The sequence below is a fragment of the Bison bison genome, unplaced genomic scaffold (assembly GCF_000754665.1).
Source record: "Bison bison bison isolate TAMUID 2011002044 unplaced genomic scaffold, Bison_UMD1.0 scf7180017864384, whole genome shotgun sequence".
In the NCBI taxonomy this organism is placed as follows: Eukaryota; Metazoa; Chordata; class Mammalia; order Artiodactyla; family Bovidae; genus Bison; species Bison bison.
In genome coordinates this window covers 16773955-16800703 of record NW_011494956.1, presented here as the reverse complement: position 1 = coordinate 16800703, position 26749 = coordinate 16773955, and the positions used below count along the sequence as shown (strand labels likewise).

The 26749-nt window shown below is 38.7% G+C and overlaps 1 protein-coding gene across 8 annotated transcripts in view; it reads left to right on the top strand.

Moving 5' to 3' along the window:
• CEP63 (centrosomal protein 63kDa) overlaps window positions 1-26749 on the top strand; it is a 76019-nt gene that overhangs the window by 45912 nt on the left and 3358 nt on the right. For 5 of the 8 annotated variants that reach the window (XM_010858268.1, XM_010858273.1, XM_010858270.1 and 2 more), the window contains 8 exons: window positions 10984-11217; window positions 11470-11609; window positions 13341-13478; window positions 16665-16779; window positions 17640-17837; window positions 19149-19235; window positions 25064-25269; window positions 26038-26323. In XM_010858268.1, the coding sequence (XP_010856570.1) occupies window positions 10984-11217; window positions 11470-11609; window positions 13341-13478; window positions 16665-16779; window positions 17640-17837; window positions 19149-19235; window positions 25064-25269; window positions 26038-26323 (1404 nt within the window). Of the gene's footprint in view, window positions 1-10983; window positions 11218-11469; window positions 11610-13340; window positions 13479-16664; window positions 16780-17639; window positions 17838-19148; window positions 19236-25063; window positions 25270-25672; window positions 26324-26749 lie in introns of those variants that run through there. The other 3 variants (XM_010858271.1, XM_010858272.1, XM_010858276.1) reach the window with 3 other exon arrangements.

The window sequence follows — 26749 nt, the reverse complement described above, 5'->3', positions numbered from 1 at the left end:
TAAAAACTAAAAAGAGAGTTACCATATGACTCAGCTTTATCCTATTCCTGGGCATATATCAACAGATAGCTGTAATTCTAAAAGATACATGCCCCCTACCCAAACACACTGATTATAAACAGCACTGATTATAATAGCCAAGACATGGAAGCAACGTAAATGTCCGTTGGCAGATGAATGAATAAAGAAGATGTGACATATATATATATATATATATTTATATATATAAAGGAAATTATAAGCAAGGTGAAAAGACAACCTTCAGCATGGGAGAAAATAATAGCAAATGAAACAACTGACAAAGGATTAATTTCCAAAATATACAAGCAGCTTATACAACTCAATAACAGAAAAACAACAAAAGTGGGAAAAAGACCTAAACAGACATTTCTGTAGATGAGACATACAGATGGCTAACAAACACATTAAAAGATGCTCAGCATCGCTCGTTATTAGAGAAATGCAAATCAAAACTACAATGAGATATCACCTCACACTGGTCAGAATGGCCATCATCAAAAAGTCTACAAATAATAAATGCTGGAGAGGGTGTGGAGAAAAGGGAACCCTCTTGCTCTGTTGGTGTGAATGTAAATTGATACAGCCACTATGGAAGACAGTATAGAGATTCCTTAAAAAACTAGAAATAAAACCACCATATGACCCAGCAATCCCACTCCTAGGCACATACCCTGAAGAAACCAAAATTGAAAAGACAGTGTACCCCAATGTTCATTGCAGCATTATTTACAATAGCTAGAATGTGGAAGCAAACTAGATGTCCATCAACAGATGAATGAATAAAAGTTGTGGTACATATATACAATGGAATATTACTCAGCCATAAAAGGAACACATTTGAATCAGTTCTAATGAGGTGGATGACCCTAGAGCCTATTATACAGAACGAAATAACTCAGAAAGAGAAAGATAAATATCCTATACTAATGCATATATACGGAATCTAGAAAGATGGTACCAAAGATTTTATTTGCAGGGCAACAGCAGAGAAACAGACAACAGATTTTTGGACATGGGGAGAGGGGAAGAGAGGAGGAGGGGGAGGAGAGGGTGAGATGTATGGAGAGAGTAACATGGAAACTTATATTATCATATGTAAAATAGAGAGCCAATGGGAATTTGCTGTATGTCTCAGGGAACCCATACAGGAGTTCTGTATCAACCTAGAGGGTTGAGATGGGGAGGGAGATGGGAGGGAGATTAAAGAGGGAGGGGACATACATATATCTGTGGTTGAGTCTTATTGATGTTTGGCAGAAACCAACAAAATTCTATAAAGCAATTATCCTTCAGTTAAAAATATAAATTTAAAAATTAAAAAAAGATGTGGCATACACACACACACACACACACACACACACACACAACACACACCAGAATGCCTAAGAGAGACAGAGACAGTGTGCCTAAAGATGAAGAGACAGAGATAATGCCTGAAGAACTATGGATGAAGGTTCATAGCATTGTACAGGACCAAAACCAACCCAGGTACAGGTAGTGACCAAAACCATCCCAAAGAAAAAGAAATGCAGTAAGGCAAAATGGTTTTCTGAGGAGGCCGTTCTGATAGCTGAGAAAAGAAGAGACGCAAAAGGCAAAGGAGAAAGGAAAAGGTAAACCCAACTGAATACAGAGTTCGAAGAATAGCAAGGAGAGAAAAGAAAGCCTTCTTAAGTGAACAATGCAAATAAATAGAGGAAAATAATAGAATGGTAAAGACTAGTGGTCTCTTTAAGAAATTTAAGAGACACCAAGGGAACATTTCCTGCAAAGGTGGACACAGCAAAGGGCAGAAATGGTGTGGACCTAACAGAAACAGAAGAGATTAAGAAGAGGTGGCAAGAATACACAAGAACTGTACAAAAAGGTCTTAATGACCTGGATAACTATGATGGTGTATCACTCTCTAGAGCCAGACATCCTGGAGTGTGAAGTCAAGTGGGCCTTAGGAAGCATCACTATGAACAAAACTAGTGGAGGTGATGGAATTCTTCTAGCTCAGCTCTTCACAGTCCTTAAAGATGATGCTGTTAAAGTGCTGCACTCAATATGCCAGCAAATTTGGAAAACTCAGCAGTGGCCACAGGACTGAAAGAGGTCGGTTTTCATTCCAATCCGAAAGAAGGACAAGGCCAAAGAATGTTCAGACTACATACACTTGTGCTCATTTCACATGTTAGCAAGATAATGCTCAAAATCCTTCAAGATAGGCTTCAATAGTACACGAGCCGAGAACTTCCAGATGTACAAGCTGGGTTTAGAAAAGGCAATGGAGCTAGAGATCCAATTGCCAACATCCGTTGGATTGCAGAGAAAGCAAGGGAATTCCCCCAAACATCTGCTTCTGCTTCATTGACTACACTGAAGTCTTTGGTGGCATGGATAACAACAAACTGTGGAAGATTCTTAATGAGATGAGCATACTAGACCACCTTACTTGCCTCCTGAAAAACCAGTATGCAGGTCAAGAAGCAACAGAACCTAACATGAAACAATGGGCTGGTTCAAAATTGGGGGAGAAAGTACGTCAAGGCTGTATATTGTCACCTGCTTATTTAACTTACATGCAGAGTACATCATGTGAAGTGCCAGGCTGGATGAATCACAAGCTGGAATCAAGATTGCCAGGAGAAACATAAGCAACCTCAGATATGCAGATGACACCATCTAATGGCAGAAAGTGAAGAGGAACTAAAAATCCTTATGACGAAGGTGGAAGAGGAGAGTGAAAAATCTGACTTAAAACTCAGCATTCAAAAAATTAAGATCATGGCATCCAGTCCCATCACTTCAGGGCAAATAGAAGGGGAAAAAGTGAAAGCAGTGACATTTTGTTTTCTTGGGCCCCAAAAATCACTGAAGATGGTGACTGCAGCCATGAAATTAAAAGATGCTCCTTGGAAGAAAAGCTATGACAAACCTAGACAGCGTATAAAGAAGCACACATATCATTTTGCTGACAGAGGTTCAATATTTTGGCCACCTGATGCAAAGAGCTAACTCATTGTAAAAGACGCTGATGCTGGAGAAAATTGAGGGCAACAGGAGAAGGGGGTGACAGAGGATGAGATGGTTGGATGGCATCACTGACTCAACGGACATGGGTTTGAAGAAACTCGGGGATATAGTAATGGACAGAGAAACTTGGCATGCTGCAGTTCATGGGGTTGCAAAGAGCAGGACATGACTTAGCGACTGAACAGCAACAATATATGAGAAACCCATAGCTAGAATAATATTCCACTGTGAAAGGCTGAAAGCTTTTCTACTAAGATTAGGAAACACCCAAGGATGCCCATCCTCACCAGTTTTATTCACCATAGTATTAGGAATCCTAACCATTGCAATCAGGCAAGAAAAAGATAAAAGGCACCCAGACTGCAGAGGAAGAAGTAAAACTGTTTGCAGGTGATATGTTACTACATACAGAAAACCCTAAAGCCTCCACAATAATAAAAACAGAAATGGCTGCTAATGAATTCAGTAAAGTTGACGTCTAAAAAAATCAATATACAGAAATTTGTTGCTTTTTTGTACACTAATCATGTACTATCAGAGAAATTAGGATTAAGAAATTAAGAAATTAAGATTTCAGGCCCATTTACAACTGCATCAAAAAGTTTAAAAGTTTAAAATACCAAAAAAATGTGAAACACCTGTACTTTGAAAACTAAGACTTTGAGAGAAATTGCAGATGGAGATGACACAAATAAATTGAAAGATATACCATGCTCATGGATTAGAAGAATTAATACTGTTAAAATGTCCATACTGCCTAAAGCAGTTTATACATTCAGTGAAGTCCCTATCAAAATTCCAATGATATTTTGCACAGAACTGGAACAGATAAGTCTAAAGTTTGTATAGAATCACACACACACAAAACCAAACCCCAAAGAGCTAAAGCGATCTTAAGAAAGAAGAAGAAAGTTGTAATTATCATATTCCCTGATTTCAAACTATTGTACAAGTCTATAGTAATCAAAAGTATAAGGTGCTGGCATAAAAACAGACACAGATCAATGGACCAAATAGCCCAGAAATAAATTTACATTTATATTGTCATTAATTTATATGGTCATTAACTTATAACCATATAAATTGGGAAAGGAGTACATCAGGGCTGTATCTTGTCACCCTGTTTATTTAACTTAGATGCAAAGTACATCATGCGAAATGATGGGCTTGATGAAGCACAAGCTAGAATCAAGATTGCCAGGAGGAATATTAATAACCTCAGATATGCAGATGACCCCACCCTTATGTCAGAAAGTGAAGAGGAACTAAAGAGCCTCTTAATGAAAGTGAAAGAGGAGAGTGAAAAAGTTGCCTTAAAACTCAACATTCAGAAATCTAAGATCATGGCATCTGGTCCCATCACTTCATGGGAAATAGATGGGGAAACGATGGAAACACTGACAGACTTCATTTTCTTGGGCTCTAAAATCACTGCAGATGGTAACTGCAGCAATGAAATTAAAAGATGCTTGCTCCTTGGAAGAAAAGCTATGACCAACCTAGACAGCATATTAAAAAGCAGAGACATTACTTTGCTGACAAAGGTCAGTTTAGTCAGAGCTATGGTTTTTCCAGTAGTTATGTATGGATGATAAAGCTGAGCACCGAAGAATTGATGCTTTTGAACTGTGTTGTTGGAGAAGACTCTTTGAGAGTCCCTTGAGCTGCAAGGAGATCCAACCAGTCCATCCTAAAGGAAATCAGTCCTGAATATTCATTGGAAGGACTGATGCTGAAGCTGAAGCTCCAATACTTTGGCCACCTGACGCAAAGAACTGACTCATTAAAAAGACCCTGATGCTAGGAGAGATTGACGGCAGGAAGAGAAGGGGACGATAGAGGATAAGATGGTTGGATGCATCACTAACTCAATGGACATGAGTTTGAGCAAGCTCCGAGAGTTGGTGATAGACAGGGAAGCCTGGTGTACTGCAGTCCATGGGGTTGCAAAGAGTTGGACATGAGTGAGTGGCTGAACTGAACTGAACTAATTTATGACAAGGAAGCCAAGAATATACAATGGGGGAGAAGACAGTCTCTTCAAAAAATGGTGCTGGGAAAAAAGAATGAAACGACAGGTTTTTATACCTTGTATAAAAATAAACTGAAAATAGATGACACGTAAATGTGAAAGCTGAAAGCATAAAACTCCTAGAAGAAAACATAGATAATATGTTCTTTGGCGTTGTTCTTAGCAATATATACATATATATATATGTATATATATATATTTGGATCTGTGTCTTCAGGCAAGGAAAACAAAAGCAAAAATAAACAAGTGGAACTATATCAAACTAAAAAGCCTTGCACAGGAACTGATGGCAGAGGCACTATCAACAAAATGAAAAGGTATACTGCTGAATCAGTTACGTTCAGTTGCTCAGTCGTGTCCAACTCTGCGACCCCATGGACTGCAGCACACCAGGCTTCCCTGTCCATCACCAGCTTCTGGAGCTTGCTCAGACTCATGTCCATTGAGTTGGTGATGCCATCCAACCATCTCATCTTCTGTCGTCCATTTCTCCTCCTGCCTTCAATCTTTCCCAGTGTCAGAAGAAGAGTCAGTTCTTTGCATCAGGTGGCCGAAGTATTGGAGTTTCAGCTTCACCATCAGTCCTTCCAGTGAATATTCATGATTGATTTCCTTTATTATTGACTGGTTTGATTTCCTTGCAGTCCAAGGGACTCTCGAGTCTTCTCCAACACCACAGTTCAAAAACATCATTTCTTTGGCGCTCAGCTTTCTTTATGGTCCAGCTCTCACATCCATACATGACTACTGGAAAAACCATAGCTTTGACTAGACGAACCTTTGTCAGCAAAATAATGTGTCTGCTTTTTAATATGCTGTCGACGTTTGTCATAGCTTTTCTTCCAAGGAGTAAGCGTCTTTTAATTTCATGGCTGCAGTCATCATCTGCAATGATTTTGTTGTCCAAGAAAATTGAATTGGAGGACATATTTGCAAATGATTTATCTTGTAAGGAGTTTAATATCTAAACTATACAAAGAACTTAAAGAGGTCAAGGTCAAAAAACAACCTGACTTTTAAAAATTGGCAGAGGACTTGAATAGACATTTTTCCAAAGGAGACATTCAGACTTGAGAAAAGATATTCAGCATCACTAATTATCAGGAGAATGCAATTCAAAACCACAGTGAGATACCATCTCACCCCTGTCAGAATGGCTATTACCCAAAGGTAACAAGTAAGTGTTGAAGATGATGAAGAGAGGGGAGCCCTCCTGCACTGTTGTGTGTATGTACTCAGTCATGTCCAGCTCCTGCAACCCCATGGACTGTAGCCCACCAGGCTCCTCTGTCCGTGGAATTTTCCAGGCAACAATACTGGAGTGGGTTGCCATTTCCTACTCTGGGAGATTTTCCTGACCCAGGAATTGAACCCAAGTCTCTTGCGTCTCCTGCATTGGCAGACGGATTCTTTATCTTTGTACCATCTGGGAAGCCCCCATGCAATGTTGGTGGGAATATAAATTGGAAGCACAGCATAGAGATTCCTTAAAAATTAAAAAAAGAACTATCATATGATCTAACAATTACAATTCTGTCCATTTTTCCAAAAAAAAAAAGACTAATTCAAAAGGATATGTGTACCCCTATGTTCTTTGCATCATTATTCACAGTAACAAAGATACGAGGCAACCCAAGTGCCCATTGATAGATGAATGGATAAAGAAAATGTGGTATATGAATCATAAAAAAGAATGAAATTTTACCATTTGCAGCAATCTGGATGTCCCTAGAGGATATTATGCTAAGTGAAATAAGACAGAGAAAAACGAATTCCATATGACTTCACTTACATGTGGAATCTAAGGGATGAAACAAAACAGAAACAGACTCATATATCCAGAGAACAAACTGGCAGTTGTCATGGAGGAGAAGATGAGGGGAGTTGGGCAAAATAGGTGAAGGAAATTAATTTAAATTTCCAGCTATAAAATAATTAAGTCATGGGATGTGATGTGCAGCATAGGAAATATAGTTTATAATATTGTAATAGCTTTGTACAGTGACAGATGGCTATTAGACTTATCATGGTGATCACTAATAATGTATATGTGTCAAATCACTATGTTTTACCCCTGAAACTAACATACTGTATGTCATCTGTACTTCAGTGTAAAAAAAAGGGGGAAAAAGGCTGTATTTTTGATGCTATAGAACTAAGATATTGGTTAGTTTTTATGTATCAAATCTAGACTCACTGGTTAAACTATAGCTTAGTTAAACTATTAATTTCAACACCAGTTTACTTTAAGATCACGGATTTAAACTGAATGTTAAATAGCTATTACAGTGTTAGACAATGCTAATGTTTTGCAGTCACGTATTGTCTTTCATCCTGAGCATCCAGTTGAGCAGTGGTTTTCTAGCTGTGTTCTGCCAAGCCCCAGGGCCACTGTGCAATTTAAAATAGGGTTGGGAGGTTCAGTAAGCCAGGCTCTTTCTCTTACCACCATCATCCAGTATCTTCAGTGTTTTATTCTGTGCAGAATTCTGTGTAAGGTTTCCCCTTGTTGAGGTGGGTAGTTTATGTGGTATTTTAAAAGTTTGGAGGCAGTTGCATCCTGGCATCTAAACCTGCTTGATGTTCTTTTTTCACACTATTGTAGGAATCTGGTAAAAAGTTTTTGATTCTTTATGCTGGAATCTTGGTCTGTAATTTATATAAACACTGTTTTTCTGCCTCTTTGCCTTTCTCCTCCCACCCTCTCTCTGGCTTATGGGCATCATTGAGCATCTACTTTATGTGACCATAGTAGGATTTTGGCCCTGTATTGTATACAATAAAAATCTTTACACAGCAGATAGATTTCCCAGAGACTTGAATTTCTAAAATAAAATTGTGTGCTTTACCTTTTAAAAATACTTAGAATATGGGAAGTTTTACTTACACAAATACTTTATGTCTGTCTTCAGTGTGAAGATGAAGTACCTTTCAGGATGCTGGAATTAAACTTGTGAAAAACTAGAAAGTTGGGAGCTAAAAACCAGTGTAAAAAAAAAAAAAAAAAAACAGTATAGCTGGGATACAAAGCCTAAAAAATCATCCAAATGTACAGGAATTGTGTACTACAGGTCCATGAGACAGTTGCCAAAGTGGCTTGTCTTCTCATTCTCTTGACATTGTCTTTTACAGAGCAAAAGTTTTAAATTTTAATGAATTTCAGCTTATCAGTTATTTCTTTCAGGGATCATGTCTTTGGTGTTGTATTTACAAAGATACCACTATACCCAAAGTTAGCTACGTTTTCTCCTATATTATCTTTCAAGAGTTTTGTAAGTTTTGCATTTTACATTTAGGTCTATGATCCATTTTAATTAATTTTTGTGGAGAGCATAAAGCCTTTGTCAGACATGTCATTTTTTTTTCTTGCATATGGATGTCCAGTTATTCCAGCACCGTTTGTTGAAAAGACTATCTTTGCTCCATCTTATTACCTTTGCTCTTTTATCGAAGATCAGTTGACTATATTTATAAGGATCAATTTCTGGGCTCTGTATTCTGTTCCCTTAATCTATTTGTCTGTTCTCTTGCTGATACTACACTGTTGATGACTATAGCTTTATAGTAAATCTTGAAGTTAGGTAACATCAGTCAGCCAACTTTGTTCTTCTCTTTTGATATTGTATTAGCTATTCTGACTCTTTGCCTCTCCCTGTAAACTTTAGAATCAGTTTTGTTGCTATTCACAAAATGATGATAACTTGCTGATATTTTGATTGGGATTGTATTGAATTCATAGATAATATTGGGAAGAACTGACACTTTGACTGTATTGATTCTTTCTTTCCATGAACATGGAATATCTGTCGTTTATTCTTTGACATCGTTCATCAGAGATCTGTAGTTCTTCTCTTATAGATCTTGTACATATTTTATTAGATTTGTACTTAAGTAATTTCTTTAGGTGTTAATATAAATAGTGATGTGTTTTTTTGTTTTTTAATTTTTATTTTACTCATTTGGCTGCAATGGATCTTAGTTGCAGCATCATATCCACTTCTGTAGTTGTGGTGCATGGGCTTAGTTGCTCCAAGGCATGTGGGATCTTGGCTGCCTGATCAGGGATTGAACCCGTGTCCTCTGCATTACAGGGCAGATTCTTAACCACTGGACTACCGGGAAAGTCCTATGTTTTGTTTTTAATTTAAATTCCACATGTTTACTTTTGGCATATAGGAAAATGGTTGACTTTTATATATTAACCTTATATCTTGCAACCTTCCTATAGTTGCTTATTAACTCAAGGGAATTTTTTTTTTTTTTTTGGTTGATTCTTTCAGATTTTCTACATAGATGATCACATCATCTGTGGATAAAGGTAGTTTTATGACTTCTTTCCTGATCTGTATACCTTTTATTTCCTTTTCTTACTGCATTAACTAGGACATCCACTATGATGTTGAAAAGGAGTGATGTAAGGATAGATTGTTGCCTTATATCTGATCTTTGTGGGAAAGTGTCAAGTTTCCCAACATTAAGTATAATGTTAGCTGTATGGTTTCTGTAGAAAGTCTTTGTCAAGTTGAGAAAGTTCCTCTCTATTCCTAGTTTTTATCTTGGAGTTTTTTTTTTTTCTTTCTATCATGAATATATTATATATACACATATATATGTATGTATATGTATTTTTAAAATTGGAGAACAATTGCTTTACAATGTTGTGGTGGTCTCTGTAGTACATCAGTGTGAATCAGTCATAATTATATATATATCAACTCTCTCTTGAGCCTCCCTACCTGCCACATTCCACCCCTCTGAGTTGTCTTAGAATGCCAGACTGGGCTCCCTGTATTATACAGCAACTTTCCACTAACTGTCTGTTTTACACATGATGGTCTATGTATGTCAGTGGTATTTGCTCAGTTCATCTCACTCTCACCTTCCCCCGCTGTGTCAAGTCTGTTCTCTACTAGGTTCATCACTACCACTTTTCTAGATTCCATATATATGTGTTAATATATCAGTACTTGTTTTTTTCTTTCTGACTTACTTCACTCTATATAAGAGGCTCTAGGTTCATCTACCTCACTACAACTGACTCAGATTTATTCCTTTTTATGACTGAATATATTCCATTGTACCACAACTTCTTTATCCATTCATTTGTTGATGGACATCTAGGTTCCTTCCATGTCCTAGCTATTGTAAATAGTGCTGTGATGAACATTGGGGTACATGTGTCATTTTGAATTGTGGCTTTCTCAGGGTGTATGCCCAGTAGTAGGATTGCTGGGTCATATGGTAGTTTGGGGGCTTCCCTAGTGGGTAAGTGATAAAGAATATGCCTGCAATTCAGGAGACCACTTTCTACACAAGGGATGTGGGTTCAATCCCTGGATTGGGAATATTGCCTGTAGAAGAAAATGGCAACCCACTCTAATATTCTTGTCTGGAAAATCCCATGGACAAAGGAGCTTGGAGGGCTACAGTCCACGGGGTCACAAGAGCCAGACATGACTTGGTGACTAAACCACCACCACATGGTGGTTTTATCCCTAGTTTGTTGTGAATCTCCATACTGTAGTGGCAGTACCAGTTCACCCACCAGCAGTGCAGCAGGGTTCTAGTTTCTCTACATGCTCTCTAGCATTTATTGTTTGTAGTTCTTTTTCTGATGACCATTCTGATTGGTATGAGGTGATACCTCATTGTAGTTTTGATTTGTATTTCTCTAATAATGAGTGATGTGAACATCTTTTCATGTGTTTATTGGCCATCTGTATGTCTTCTTTTGAGAAATGTCTGCTTAAATTTTTGTTCAGTTTTTGACTGGAGTGGTGAATGAATTATATATTACTTAATGATCTATTGCTGTATGTTTTTATGGAGGTAAAATTCAGTTTCATTTTCATTCTTCCTTGTTCATTGATTATTCTTTTACTTTTACCAGTTGGTAATTTGTGTATTTTTAGGCTCAGCTTGCCAATCGGAAACAAAAATTAGAGTCTGTGGAACTGTCCAGCCAGTCGGAAATTCAGCACCTGAGCAGTAAGCTGGAGCGGGCCAATGATACTATCTGTGCCAATGAGTTGGAAATAGAGCGCCTCACCATGAGAGTCAATGACTTGGTTGGAACCAATATGACTATTATGCAAGAGCAGCGGCAGAAAGAAGAAAAATTGAAGGAATCTGAAAAACTGCTAGAGGTATATTTTTAAATTTTTATATACTATAACTGAGGAAATGTGTGTGTGTCTGTTTTAAGAGAAACTAACCTAGAACCAGGTTCCAAAATCTGCAGTTTCTTACCTACCCTATGGCCAGTGGATCAGATATTGACATTGGGCCTATTAATATTGTATCTGTTATATAATTTACAGTTTGACTCCTGGCTTCCTTTTCTCATGAAATAGAAAAACTGTAATAACATCTGACTTTTTTTCTGAGTATTTTTACAGGTTCTGCAAGAAGAAAAGAGAGGATTGAAGGCAGCTCTTCAGACTCAAGAAAATTTTATCCATGATGCAAGAATACAAAAGGAGAAGCTGCAAGCAAAATTAAAGGCAGTTGATACTCAACACACAGTAGAGACCATAAGGTATAATCTTAAATGTTATTAGTCTTAGCCACAGGGTGGTTTGGCATTTGCATGGTTTTTAATATTACATATTCATAATTTTGTGCTTGATCATATTATAGGTTTTCTTAGTTTTAATTTCGGAGTTAAATTTTTAGGGTCTTAGATAATAATGTGTGGTTATTTTTTTCTACCTTCAGTGTGGGTCCCCTAAACAAGAAACTCTGACGTTTAGAAAGTTAGAAGCCCTTTTGTCAATCTGCATGGGCTTCCCAGGTGGTGCAGTGGTAAAGAATCCACCGACCAGTGCAAGAGACGTGGGTTCAGTCCCCTGGGTTGGGAGATCCTCGGGAGGAGGAAATGACAACCCACGCCATTATTCTTGCCAGGATGATCCAATGGACAGAGGAGCCTCACAGGCTACAGTCCATGGGGCTACAAAGAGTCAGACATGACTTAGCGACTATTCTTTCTCTGTCTCCTGTTAATTTGTACCCTTGCTAAAACTCCAAACATGAAAGGAATTACAGTCTTTCGTCTCCTGGGAGGCCTACCTTCTTTGGTAAAATAGATCATGATTAGTAGCTGGTAAGGACATGTACTTATCTTCTGTGAGAACTCCAAAATTACAACTAGCTGCTGAACAACCATCAACAGAAGTATGTTGGCTCCCACCAAAAAGATACCCCATGTCCAAGGGCAAAGGAGGAGCCCTGGCAAGATGGTAGGAGGGGCACAATCACGTTTAGAATCAACCCCATACTGGCCAGAGATGCTCAGAGGGCTCAAACAAACCGTGTGCCACTGGGACCCAGGGATCCCACAGAGACTGAGCCATAACTGTGTTTGAGTATCTCCTGCAGAGGTATGGGTCAGCAGTGGCTTGCCGCAGAGGCAGGGGCTCTGGGTGCAGTAGACCTGGGTATGGCATAAGCCCTCCTGGGTGAGGTCACCATTAACCCCACCATAGGGCAGCCAGAACTTAGAGAAACAGACTCTTGGAGGGCACAAACAAAACCTTTTGTGCACCAGGACCCAGGAGAAAGGAGCAGTGACCCCACAAGAGACTGAGCCAGACTTGCCTGTGAGTGTCCAGGAGTCTCGGGCAGAGGCGTGGGTCGGTGGTGGCTGCTGCAGGGTCAGAGGCACTGATTGCGGCAGACCTTTGAAGGAGGTCTCTATTATCTTCATTACCTCCACCATAGTTTGCCCTCAGGTCAAACTCCTCCAACAGGGAGGAAACACGACCCCCCCTCCCTATCAACAGAAAATTGGATTAAAGATTTACTGAACATGACCCCATCCATCAGACCAAGACCCAGTTTCCCCCTTAGTCAGTCTCTCTCATCAGGGAGCTTCCTTATCCTTATCCATCAGAGGGCAGACAGACTGAAAACCACAATCACAGAAAACTAACCAAACTGATCACATGGACCACAGCCTTGACTGTGAGCCATGCCATGTAGGGCCAACCAAGATGGATGGGTCATGATGGAGAGTTCTAACAGAACGTGTTCCACTGGAGAAGGGAATGGCAAACCACTTCAGTATTCTTGCCTTGAGAACCCCACGAAAAGGCAAAAAGATAGGACACTGAAAGATGAACTCCCTTTTTTCGTAAACCAGGAAACAGACTAAAGAATTCTGAAGAGTTTCATTACTAAAAAGAATTGGGAAAATATGAACTGCCTCTGTGTTGTTTTTGTTTGCAAAGATACAGGCCTTTAACAATCCTTCTATATCTTCCCGTAGATCACTGGAGGAACCTCTGGCAGAAAGGAGGTATGCCTCTCAAGGGCAGGGGGACTTGCAGAACGTGCTCTGCCAACTGGATTTTACCCACACTAGTGAAGAGCTTCTGCAGGCAGAGGTGACGCGTCTGGAAGGCAGGTAGATAATTACATGCATTTCAGCAATGTTCAAATTGTTAGAAACTATTTCAATCATTGTATTTGGTAAAGTAAGCTAATACAACAAATGAAAACATGTTTTTTCCTCCAGCTTTCACAAATTGGCCTAACTTCTGATTTCACTGAAATTAAAGGAGAACTTTGATCTCAAGTAAAGTAGAACTTCCTAATCTTTTTACCACCAGACCTACCAGTCAGCCTGCACCTGTCTGTGCCCTTAATCTGTGAAGAGTGGATGAATCAATGGATGACATGTCTGTGCTTCTAAGATTCCACTTCTGAATAGTTTCTACAGTTTTTTCTTTTCTTTTTTACATTGTCAGTTCTTAATCTCTGCTAAATCATTTCCCCTGGTATAAAATTTGTTTTAATATTCCTCATCTTGGGAAAAAGATGAAAACCCTCCTTTAATTCTACATCCCTGTCAAGTTACTTCCATACTTCTCTGCTCTTCTTCAAAACCCAATTCTTCAAGAGGTGTCTGTATTGACTCTCTGTATGTTTTCACATTTCTCCCATGCAGAAGGCCTTCGGTTAGACTGGCTTTCCCCTCTACCAGCCACCTCACTGGGGAGGTCTCACTGGACATGTGGTGCTCCTTCCTTCTGTTCTGAAATGCTGTTGATATGTCCTTGTGTGTTGATTGAATTCTTACTTATGCTGTACTATGCCCAGCTCACTTGTATTACAATACAGTGAACTTTTTTTTTTTTGTCATACTGCAGAACTTTTTGATTGGGAGCAGTTTGATATTTTATTTTAAACGTAAATCACAGTCATTTGTACTCTAATATTTTCTGCATGTAGAAGATAAAAATATATAAACTGTTAGCCTGCAGGGAAACAAACAACCAAAAAATTTCCATTTTGCCTTTTTAAGTAACAAATTTTTGTCCCTTCTCTAACTAATATATCTTTTATTACTGTTTTTGGAAACCACTAAATATTTTCTTTGCATAGTAAATATACATGCATCCACAGAGTTTTTGCTTTATTTCTCACCTTGAAATACTTAAGATAGTCTTAATTCTCATTACTGAAGTATATTTGCACACTGTAGATTGAATAAAATAAAGTTTAGTATTCTTATTGACGGGCTTCCCTGGTGGCTCAGACAGTAAAGAATCCGCCTGCAATGCAGCAGACCTGGGTTCAGTCCCTGGGTTGGGAAGATCCCCTGGAGGAGGGCTTGGCAACCCACTCAAGTATTCTCGCCTGGAGAATCCTCATAGACAGAGGAGCCTGGTGGGCTACAGTCCATGGGTTGCAAAGAGTTGGACACAACCAAGCACAGCACAGCACATTCTTCTTGACATGGCTTCCCTGGTGGCTCAGCAGGTAAAGAATCCATTTGTACCAGTGAAGGAGACACAGGTTAAATCCTTGAGTTGGGAAGATCCCCTGGAGAAGGTATGGCAACCCACTCCAGAATTCTTGCCTGGGAAATCCCATGGACAGAGGAGCCTGGTGGGGATCCATGGGATCGCAAAAGAGGTGGACACGACTTAGCAGCTAAACAACAATGACAAATTGTTATTGATATTAGAGCTGATATTTATAACTTTTATCATAGATTTCCCATTGATTAACTTTTTAGTGGTCTTTTACATGTTTTGCTATGCTTTCAGCAGACTCTGAAGACTTGTGTCTTGCTTCCGACACACTGCCAACCTGGAACACCTTATTCTCTTTAGGCCTCGATTTTCCCATCTTTAGATAGGACAAGTTTATTTCTGATTTTTCTTCTCTCTCTACCTCAGTGTTCTATTTGACATATTGTAGTCATGTCGCTAAGAGTTGGACATGACTGAGCTGCTTCACTTTCCCTTTTCACTTTCATGCATTGGAGAAGGAAATGGCAACCCACTCCAGTGTTCTTGCCTGGAGAATCCCAGGGACGGCAGAGCCTGGTGGGCTGCCGTCTATGGGGTCGCACAGAGTCGGACACGACTGAAGTGACTTAGCAGCAGCAGTCATGTACTAAGTACCACATAATAAGCATTCTAGGATTTTTAGAAATAAGGTTGGAATAAATGGATACAAATACCCCTGTTCAGTAATAAAACTGAATGACTTTAAAGATTATTTTTCTATAGCAAAAGACAGGTAGAAAAAGGAACCCTTTTAGACAGCTTATTTGTATTGTTCAGTTTGAACAGAATACTCCCTGAAACAGGAACTGGAGGAATGTACATGATTGTTTTGTGTTGTTGTATTGCCAAGGTGATATTTTGAACAATAGCTTATCTGGTAAATTGGCTGTGTGTGGGAACAGTCTAACAGTTATTAAGCCTTTAGTGAACAGTCTGGAGCCAAATGATGAAGGGCCCGAGAGTATGGTGGACAAGGTTAAAGGGAGGTCAGAAGTTAAAGATATTATTTTAATTATAGAATTTGTAGTTTGAGAGACAGAATATGTACATTAAAAGACCTAAGAGCAATTTAAAGTGAAAGTTCTAGGAAGTGTCTACATTCAAACTCTAACAATTGAAAGTAGACTGTTTTTAAGATGATTTAGGGGAATGAGGGTCAGGGTGGCTCTATCCAGGTAAATGCTGATTCGATTCTTGAAAGGTGTTGACTGTCCATTGTCAGGTGGTAGGGGGAGGTGCTGTGTGGCCAAGGAGGTGGTATGTGAAAAGAAAAGAAGTCAGACTTAGCACATGGCGCAAGGCAGACTGTAAAGCCTAGCAATTTAGAAGCAAAACGACTTGATAGTGGATATAAGCTGTGAGATAAGAGAAGTATGGTGTCCCTGATGAGGGATAAATAAAGGTGACAGACTGGGAACTCATGATTATTTTGGCAGCTGTGTATAGGATGGGGTTGTAATTAAGCGTGGTGAAGACTGACGCTATGATGGCAGCTCGTGTGCGACTAGAGAGAAAAAATTGCCTAAGTTGCTATAACATTTAGAATTTTGTAACTAGTAGTATTTTAAGCAGATAGAAGGTATATAGGTGAACACAGAAGTCAAAAGTATCTCCCCAGAAGTGTGGATTGGATTTTGCTGACTCCACTGATATGGAAATTGGAAATGAGTTTTATTTTGGGGTACAAAGTGATGTTTATTTCTTGGACATTAAGAGAGTAGTTAGATAACTCAACTTGTGGGATTCAGGGTTTTGTTTTGTTTTAAATATGTGACCTTATTTTTGTCATAAAGCTTAGAATCTGTGAGTGCAACATGTAAACAGCTGAGCCAAGAGCTAATGGAAAAATATGGAGAGCTGAAGAAGATGGAAGTGCACAACAATGAGTACAGGGCTGAGATCAAGAAGGTGAGAGGTGCAAACCCCTCCGTGTTTGTAGACTGAGCAGTGGGTTGGGAGGTTATAGTAGTTAATTTTAATGAGAGGAAAATGTCATCCAGAGGCCATGTGATGCTCATGAGTAGAGTGCCTGTAAGGTGCTTAGGAGAATGTCTGTGTCATTCTCAGGGATGCCGTTTAAGTATTTTCAAGATAATTGAAGGCTGCCCCCTTTGAACTTTACAACTTTATTTTAAATATGTCTTGATGAAAAATTTTCTAAAAGATAACACACCTTCTTGCTTGCATGAACACATGAACATATTAATTGAGCTGGCATTTAGTATTTTCTTACTGGCTGAAGGTGGTGATGGATGTGTGTTCTCTTCTGTACTATGGGTAGTTATATCCTCATTGGCATTTGAAGTTTGTGGAATTTGTCTCTGTGTTAGTGGCCCTAGCTGTCCTGTTTGTTGAGTCATTTCTTTTTATTACTTCTTTGAGATTACTTCTAGCTCCTTTCTTTTTCTCTTTCTGTTATCTTCTGTGGACCAGGAAACCATATAAGCAAATTTTGAGATTTGCAACCAGAAAGAGTGAAGGTAACGAATGCTGTCCTCTAGACTATGTGTGCTTCGGCTCGTTGATGCTGGTTCTCAGCATTTGAGTCAGCCGTCTCTCACTGTTTGGAGATCTAATAAATAATTGTGGGCATAACCACCTGACCTTCAGTACGGATATGCAGCTTGGTAAATTGCTAATCTTTTGCAGATTTAATTAGGGAAAAATTTATGACTTGAGGCAAGGTAAAAATTACTCTATTATTAATATTATATTTTTCTATCTAACATGTCTTTTCTCAATTTGTAATGCTTTCTATTTTTTTGCAGTTGAAAGAACAGATTTTACAGGCTGAACAGAGTTACAGTTCTGTACTAGAAGGAATGAAGATGGAGATCTCCCAGCTAACTCGAGAGTTACATCAGCGAGATATCACTATTGCTTCCACCAAAAGTTCTTCCTCTGACATGGAAAAGCGACTCAAAGCAGAGATACAAAAGGCAGAAGAAAAAGCAGTCGAGCATAAGGTGAAACTTGAACAAAAATTTTCTTTATTTGAAGTTTGTTTTTGAAGGTTCAATTTATTAAAGGTATAATTTGCATAGTGTTTAGTTCAGTACATTTTTATTAACCCCCTTCTTTAGGCTGGTTAACAAGTGGTCTAGTGAAGATTGGCAGGAGTTAAGAGTAGTTCAGACAAGTGAAAGGGCTGTTTCTGTGGTGAGTGGTGACGGTTACCTGTTCACTGTGGCAGGTGGGACAAGTGGTAAGGGGTGAGATGGGAAAGCAGGGCTTAGCTCCTGAAAGGCCCACCTGCCCTGTGTGGGGGTTTTCATGTTATCTTGGGATCTGTAGAGAATGGGTTAAACAGGAGCAAAAAGTATCTGTGGTTGTATGGAGAATAAGAAGGAGGCAGAGAGACCACTCAGGTGCTGTCACAGCAGTGAGATGGTGGCCTGAGCACTGCGCAGGGGAGACCCAGGGAAATGGATCATTCTGGAGATACTTGCCTGGTAAGACTGACTAGACTTTGTATTTGACTGGACAGGGAGAGTGAGTTAGACAGAGTTAGGGAAGGATGTCACTAGGATTTCAGTTTGGGCAACTGATTAGAGAGAGGTGCTCTTTAATGAAATACAAAAAAGATAAGGAGCAGGTTTGGGGAGGATAATGAATTTGTATGAATATTACACAAAATGGGGAAGCTGGCAGATGGGCACTGGTTTGAGATAAAAGCTGGACTTTCATATGGAAATATCTGAGTTCCACAGAAGGCCAGGAGTGCAAGATTAAAATCAAGGTAAGACATTTAGCCGTGGAAGTTTTTACATGAAGTTGGCATTTGAAACCCCAAGAGACTTAGATATTGTAAGGAGAAGGCATAGAGTGTGAAGAGGAGAGACTCGAACCCAACTTAGGAAACTACTCATTTAGAGTAAAAAGGTGCCAGAATGATGTAAAAAGGAAAGAGACAATAAGGAAGAAAACCAGATAGTTTTCAGAAAAGAAGCAGGAAGCCAAGGAAGGCAGGAATCTTCAAGTAGGAATAAGCTACTTGAAAGGAGTGCAGATTACAAGATGCTGGAGGCAGAGGCCAGGAAGAGGAGTTGCCAGGGAGTCACCAGTGCCTGGATTGATCTGTTTAGAATAATACTCTTAATTGCATGCATACAAATTCATGTTGAAACACCTCTTCAAAAAATGTTTTAGAAAGTATTTGTATATATGAATGAAGAATGTAACTTCACCTAATGAAAATTATATATAGAAAAAATTTTTAAGATGGATTTGATTTATTCATTACATTTATTTCTTTTTTTCTACTTTTCCCTTCTCAGGAGATGTTGGGTCAGCTGGAATCACTCAAGTTAGAAAATCGTCATCTTTCTGAAATGGTGATGAAATTGGAATTGGGTTTACATGAGGTACATATATAGAAACTTGCTTTTCTGCTATACAAGCCTTAAAAGAAATTACTTTGTAAATACTGATATTGTAGAGAAAGCTAAGATCAAACTATGAAATAATCCTTCTTCAAAAACTTTCTCAAAAAGAAGACAGTGATAGGAGTGAGCAAAATATGACTCTTCAGCAACTGGAAGATTTAAAAAAATACTATATGTGATAAAAATGCATGTAAAATAGAATATATATAAAGGGTTTAGCATAGTGTCTGGCATTTAGTAGATATATAATAAATATTTAATGCTGTTATTATTACTGTAATTACTATTTTCACAGTCTTTTCATTATAAAGTATGTCATCTTTTAAGTATTTTTGTTTTAAATATATTTCTACAAGGTAAAAGTGTTAAGTGAAACTGTTAGTCACTTGGTTGTATCTGACTCTGCGACCCCATGGACTATAGCCCTCCAGGCTCCTCTGTCCATGGGATTCTCCAGGCAAAAATACTGGAATGGGTAGCCATTCCCTTCTCCAGGGGATCTTCCCAACTCAGAGATCAAAGCCATATCTCCTGCATTGCAGGCAGATTCTTTACCGTCTGAGCCACTAGAGAAAATACACTTCATTTAATCAAATATTCTAGAATCTTTTATGCTCAAAGTATTTAGTAGATGATGTAATAGATACAAGGATGAATAAGATTCTTGTCTTTACAAGACTGAGGGTAATCCAGTAGGGAGGATAAGAAATGTAAGCAAGCTTCTATGAAACCAGAGAACAGGATTAGCTAACAGAGTTACCAACTGTGTGGGTCCTCTTTTAACTGTTTTGTTATAAAATTGTTATTTTTGCAAAATAACCCGTCTGTTTCTTACTCCTCTTTTCTTGATATAGGTCAAATGCCCAGAGATTTTAGAAATTCTTTTTTTCTGTTTTTCTGGAGAGTCTATGCCTCCAAAAATTCGTGGTTGTACAATGCCCCTGTTGGCTCCTAAGTAGTTTTAGTTTCACTCTCAAGGATTGTGGAGGCTGGGGTGGAAGAACACACAAAACACTACACGAATACTTTATTTCAGCTAAAAGAAAATACAGGGAACCATTTTTATAATCTTTTGAGAGGGTGAGACTCTCTTAGCATCTTGCAACCACAAATAATTTTACAACGTAAAGAATTCTACAACATAAAAATATAAAATTTCTGGATTACAAAAGGCCCCATTTAAAAGACTGATTGACTAGAGGAAAACAATCGGTTAACAGACAAAAGGTTAATATAAAATATTAATATATAAGGCCTTATAAATATAATACAGTCATTGGATCTAGTAGGAAAATAGGTTCAGTTCAGTACAGTTCAGTCACTCAGTGGTGTCTGACTCTTTGAGACCCCATGGACTGCAGCAGGCCAGGATTCCCTGTCTATTACCAATTCCCAGAGCTTGTTCAAGCTAATGTGCATTGAGTCGGTGATGCCATCCAACCATTTCATCCTCTGTCGTCCCCTTCTCTTCCTGCCTTCAATTTTTCCCAGCATCAGGGTCTTTTCAAATGAGTCAGTTCTTCGCATCAGGTGGCCAAAGTATTAGAGTTTCAGCTTCAGTATCAATCCTGCCAATGAGTATTCAGAACTGATTTCCTTTAGGGTTGACTGGTTGGATCTCCTTGCAGTCGAAGGGACTCTCAAGAATCTTCTCCAACACCACAGTTCAAAAGCATCATTTCTTTGGCACTCAGCTTTCTTTATAGTCCAACTCTCACATCCATATACAACTATTGGTAAAACCATAGCTTTGACTACATGGACCTTTGTCAGCAAAGTAATGTCTCTGCTTTTTATTATGCTGTTTAGGCTGGTCATAGCTTTTCTTCCGGGGAGCAAGTGTATTTTAATTTCATGGCTGCAGTCACCATCTGCAGTGATTTTGGAGCCCAAGAAAATAAAGTGTGTCACTGTTTCCATTGTTTCCCCATCTATTTGCCATGAAGTGATGGGACCGGATGCCATGATCTTAGTTTTTTGAATGTTGAATTTTAAGCCTGCATATCTGAGGTTATTGATATTTCTCCCAGCCATCTTGATTCCAGCTTGTGCTTCTCCAGCCCAGCATTTCTCATGATGTACTCTGCATATAAGTTAAATAAGCAGGGTAACAATATATAGCCTTGACATACTCCTTTCCCAATTTAGAACCAGTTTGTTGTTCCATGTTTGGTTCTAACTGTTGCTTCTTGACCTGCATACAGGTTTCTCAGGAGGCAGGTCAGGTGACCTGGTATTCCCATCTCTTGAAGAATTTTTCACAGTTTGTTGTGATCTACAGAGTCCATAAATAGATAATCATAGAAGTAATGCAGAGATTCAACAAAGAAGAAAAGCAGTTACATCCCTTAATAAACAAAAGAAATAAATATTCTTTTGTTTATTGACTTGACAGTGATTTTTTAAAAACTGATACAACCAGTGTTGGCAGGGATATAGAGCAACAGGCCCTTTAGTGCTCTGTTAATGAGAAAGTAAATTGACACAGCCATTCTGGAGGGCAGTTTAGCAATGTCCATTAAACCAAATGTAAATACATGCAGTCCATAAAGTCCTGAGTCATGTGCGTTTCTGATTTTGGTTGTCATTGCTGAATTGTTCTCCTTTTGTCATCAGTTTGCATTCCCAAAGAACCCATCCTGGAGAAGCAAATGCATGAAAATGGTCATTTCAGTGTTGTTTGCAGTATCCAAAATTTTGAAAAAATGTAAATGTTAGTCTGTAGAGGGATGGTTTCATGATTTTCTTTACTAGGAAATGTTATGCCGTCATTTAATGTGGCAAATGAACATATGCTCCCTCGTCAAATCCCTCTAAAACTAAAGTGAAAGGACTTTGTTTTTTAAAGCAAACCTACGAGGATGGAAAAAGTAGGAGTGGAGACAACAGCTAAGTATTTTGTAAGGGGGAAAGTGGATGGAAGGAAGGAAAGAAGAAAGGAAGGAAGGAAAACAACTTTATATACCTTGATAAGCAATACTAAGCTAGTGGTGGAGAAAACGAAGAACCTGATTTGCACCACAGAGTCTTCAAAAGGCTCAGGATTTCAGTTCAATTCAGTTGTGGCTGATTCTATGTGACCCCATGCACTGCAGCATGCCAGTCTTCCCTGTCCATCACCAATTCCCAGGCTTGCTCAAAGTCATGTCCATCTGGTCTGTGATGCCATCCAACCATCTCATCCTCTGTCGTCGCCTTCTCCTCCTGCCTTCAGTCTTTCCCAGCATCTTTCCCAGGGTCTTTTCCAGTGAGTCAGTTCTTCACATCAGGTGGTCAAAGTATTGGAGCTTCAACTTCAGCAACAGTCCTTCCAGTGAGTATTCAGGACTGATTTCCTTTAGGGTTGACTGGTTGAATCTCCTTGCAGTCCAGGGGACTCTCAAGAGTCTCCAACACCACAGTTCAAAAGCATCATTTCTTCAGTGCTCAGCTTTCTTTATGGTCCAACTCTCACGTCTGTGCATGACTTCTGGAAAAACCATAGCTTTGACTAGATGAACCTTTGTTGGCAAAATAATGTCTCTGCTTTTTGATATGCTGTCTTGGTTGGTCATAACTTCTCTTCCAAAGAGCAAGCGTCTTTTAATTTCATGGCTGCAGTCAACATCTGCAGTGATTTTGGAGCCCAGGAAAATAAAATCTGTCACTGCTCAGGCTTTGGAAATAGCTGATTGAGACTTTTATCTTATGTAGTGTGATTACCTGTTCATATTTAAGAGTTGGGAACTCTCAGAAGTGCTTAACCCAGACTATGGCCAGAGATTGTGTTCAGCTTGCTGCTGCTGCTGCTTAGTTGCTTCAGTTGTGTCCAGCTCTGTGCGACCCCATAGACAGCAGCCCACCAGGCTCCTCTGTCCCTGGGATTCTCCAGGCAAGAATACTGGAGTGGGTTGCCATTTCCTTCTCCAGTGCGTGAAAGTGAAGTCGCTCATTTGTGTCTGACTCTTTGTGACCCCATGGACCGCAGCCCACCTGGCTGCTCCATCCATGGGATCCTCCAGGCAAGAATACTGGAGTGGGGTGCCATTGCCTTAATTTCTTCTGAAACCTCCAACAGTGGTAGGGATGTTCTTTCTTCACACAGCCAGGTGTGTGCTTGCTATGCACTTTTTATATTACCTTTCACATTCATTTGCTTGTAATTATTATTAATAAAATAGTAAATTTGAGAAAAATTTAAATGATGCCTTCCTGGAAAAAGCAAACATTATCTTCTTCTAAAAGATATCTTTAATGACATCAGATATCAAACTCTGGCTGTTGAGGATCATGTCAGCAGTTAAGTTACAGTATAAACATGATGTATATATTAAGAACAATTACTAGAAAGTTCCATTTTGCATTTACCATCCTAGGAAGGTGATATTACTTTTACAAATGAATAATTTTGGCTAAATAACTCTTAATAAAAGTATCTAATGAGCTTTGTAATGAGAGCAATAGCTCTGATAAATTATTTACCACAGTGAAAATAAAAGTTGCCAGTAGTTCATAGTTTAACTCCTATGTCCTGCAGATTTTTCTTTTTGAGATTTTATCTGTCAACAACTTCCTGAAAGATTTTATAACTTATTGTCACTACTAGTACAGATAGTTAAATGGTTGTATTTTAAGCTTTATTTTTTTGTTAGGTAAATTGTGTTTGTAAAACTACTTGACCAGCTTATTTTCAAAAAATTCTTTATGGAAAAGGGCAAGCTAAACATTGTATTAAATTCCAAAGAAGATAACCATAATTTTTCAGAATGCTAATGAAAATATTTTGTCATTAGGAAAAAATGGTCCAGACTTCTGTTTTTTTAGGTACTATATTACTAGGAAACACCTAGAATTGAAGAGCAGTAGAATTTATAATCACAGAATTCAGACCATATCAGAGTAGTAATTCGTACGTCATCCTTGTTGAATACTGACTTATCATGTCAAAATCAATCTCACATACTGGAATAGGTACAACATTATGTAAAAGTTTCCAAGACCAGAGAGTTATTTATTTAAAAGTTGTCCAAGCCAGTCAGAATTCCTTTTCAGAACCTTATGTTCAGATTTCTTTCTTTGAAATAGGTCTCTTGATTGTCTTTCACAGGTATTGTGGGGCTATTCAACCTTCTGTCTCTGTCTTTTCCTTTTTTTTTAAGTTAAACTATAGTTGTATAGTTACAATATTATATCAAAGTGTACAGCATAGTTATTCCATATTTTTATAGATTATACTGTTTAAAGTTATTATAAAATGATTTGTGTCCTCTGCTGTGTAATACGTCCTTGTAGCTCATTTATTTGATACATAGTAGTTGTGCCTCTCACGCCCCTCCCCTGTCTAGCCACGCCCCCTCCGCTCCCCATTGGTCACTATTCTCTGTCTGTGAGTCTGTTTCTGTTTTGTAGTATCCATTTGTTTTATATTCTGGTTTCCACATATAAGTGATGACATAGTCTTTGTATTTCTCTGTCTGATTTATTTCACTAAGCTCAACTTTCTCTTTTCTTAAACAATTCATGGTTACTGTTTTCTTTCTTTTTGTCTGTATTTGATTCTCATTTGTAGCTTTTTTCCATCCTAGTTCCAGCCTTCCTCCAGCTCCTTGGATATTCCTTCACACATCAGGGAAGCCCATTGTGCTCCTACCCCATTAACTGTAAGAAATACATCCTTTTTTTTTTTAAGGTGCCAAAATCAGATCTATACTTTTTCCTAAGTAAAACCATAGATTAACTAGTCACAGCTAAAAGTAATTTTCCACCAGCAGTATCACAGATCACAAGTATTCTTTTACAAATTAAGTGCCTCTGTTCTTTTTTATTAGGCAAAAGAGATTTCACTAGCAGATCTCCAGGAAAATTATATTGAGGCATTAAATAAATTAGTATCTGAAAATCAACAACTACAGAAAGATTTGATGGATACCAAAGGTCAGCTGGAGATTTCTACTCAGATATGCAAAAAAAACCGGGACAGGATCTTTAAACCAACATACAGCAGAGTACCTGAGTTCAAGAATACAGAGTTCAAGTAAATTTTCTTCATAGTTTATTTAAAATATGTATCTTTATTATGTAATGCTCATTTCTTTGAGAATAATTTCCAATTTATAGAAATTAAATCTTTATCAAAGGACCCTATATTTAATTCTGAAGTACAGTGTGTACAAGTAAAACTGTTAGGTTAAAAAATGCAGGGGGTTATATATCACTTTCATGTCTAGATGTAGGTGAGAATAACAGCCTAATTCCCCTGAGTTTTGTTACGCTGTTTCCCACCTTTCTAGCTTCACTTGTCCCATAAGAAGTGGAAGTTAGCTTTTTATAAAAAGCTTCTTTTGTATTTTTGGTGAACTAATAATAGATTGTTGCCTAAAACATCAGCATTCAATGAAAAATCACCCGGCTTCAGCTCTTACATGTTTTACTACCAGGAACCTTTGCGGACACCCTCTCTGCCACTCCCACCTCACCCCCAGGTAAAGATAAGGGACTTCTGTCTGCACAGTGCTCCCCTCTGTCCTACCACCAACCCCACTAGGGCACTCAGATAGCTTACTTGTCTTCCTTGCTGGTGTGTAAGTCTGTGGGGGCAGGAACGTGGTCATGGGGATTGGTATTTGGGGCCAGGGTGATGAAAAGAATGCCTGGTCTGAACAGGCTTCTGATTTTGTAAATTATAGCCTTCTCCTTAGTCTGGTTCTGTATTTTTATTGAACTTCCAACAATAAGTCTGTTTCTTTAAAGGAGGAAAATTGCTACAGTGTTTATCTGCTTTATTTTCTAATCTGCTATCCAGGCCAGCCCATGGCCAGCACAGGCATGATGGGATGAAGGCTGAGCCCTACAAAGCAGGTCTTCATTCTCCACAAGGACAAGCGTCGGATAGCATAGAGCCTGTGTCCCTGTCCCGAGGCTTCAGCCCCCCGAGCCATCAGATCAGCTCCTGCTGCTCCACTGTCTCTCTGCCATCTAACTTTCTGTGCAAAACTAACTCTCTGCCTTCAGTGCTAGATACAAATGAAACCAACTTTTCTGACACTGTCTCTGAGAGTATAAATGACCCAGAAGACTTTACATCTTCGGTATGGACACTTTCTGATCTTACTAGTTTATTAAGTGCGTTTAGTTTGATTTTATTTTTTTATTTTAAGGCATAAGGTTTTTTTTTTTTTCTTCTTCTTACTGGTTCTTTCTCTTAAGTACCCTTTGTTATTCTCATGTATTTCTGTCCTAAGATTTTGCTTGTGAAGACTTCAGCCATGAGTACTTTTCAAAATGTGTCTTATTAAATATAAGTTATAGGGATTCATTTATTTTTAGCCAAAATTGAAAATTCCCTTCCTGCCTTTTTCAGAGAGGGTCACCTTTGTATTGGAAATGATTGGTTCAAGGAATATCTCTGCCTGCCAAGATAGTCCTGGGGTGTAGATAGTGGTGAAGGAGCAAAGGAATGGCTGGAAAGGGAAAGAGTGGGTCGAGGCAGAGGAAGTAATGGGAGGGGGTGTGGG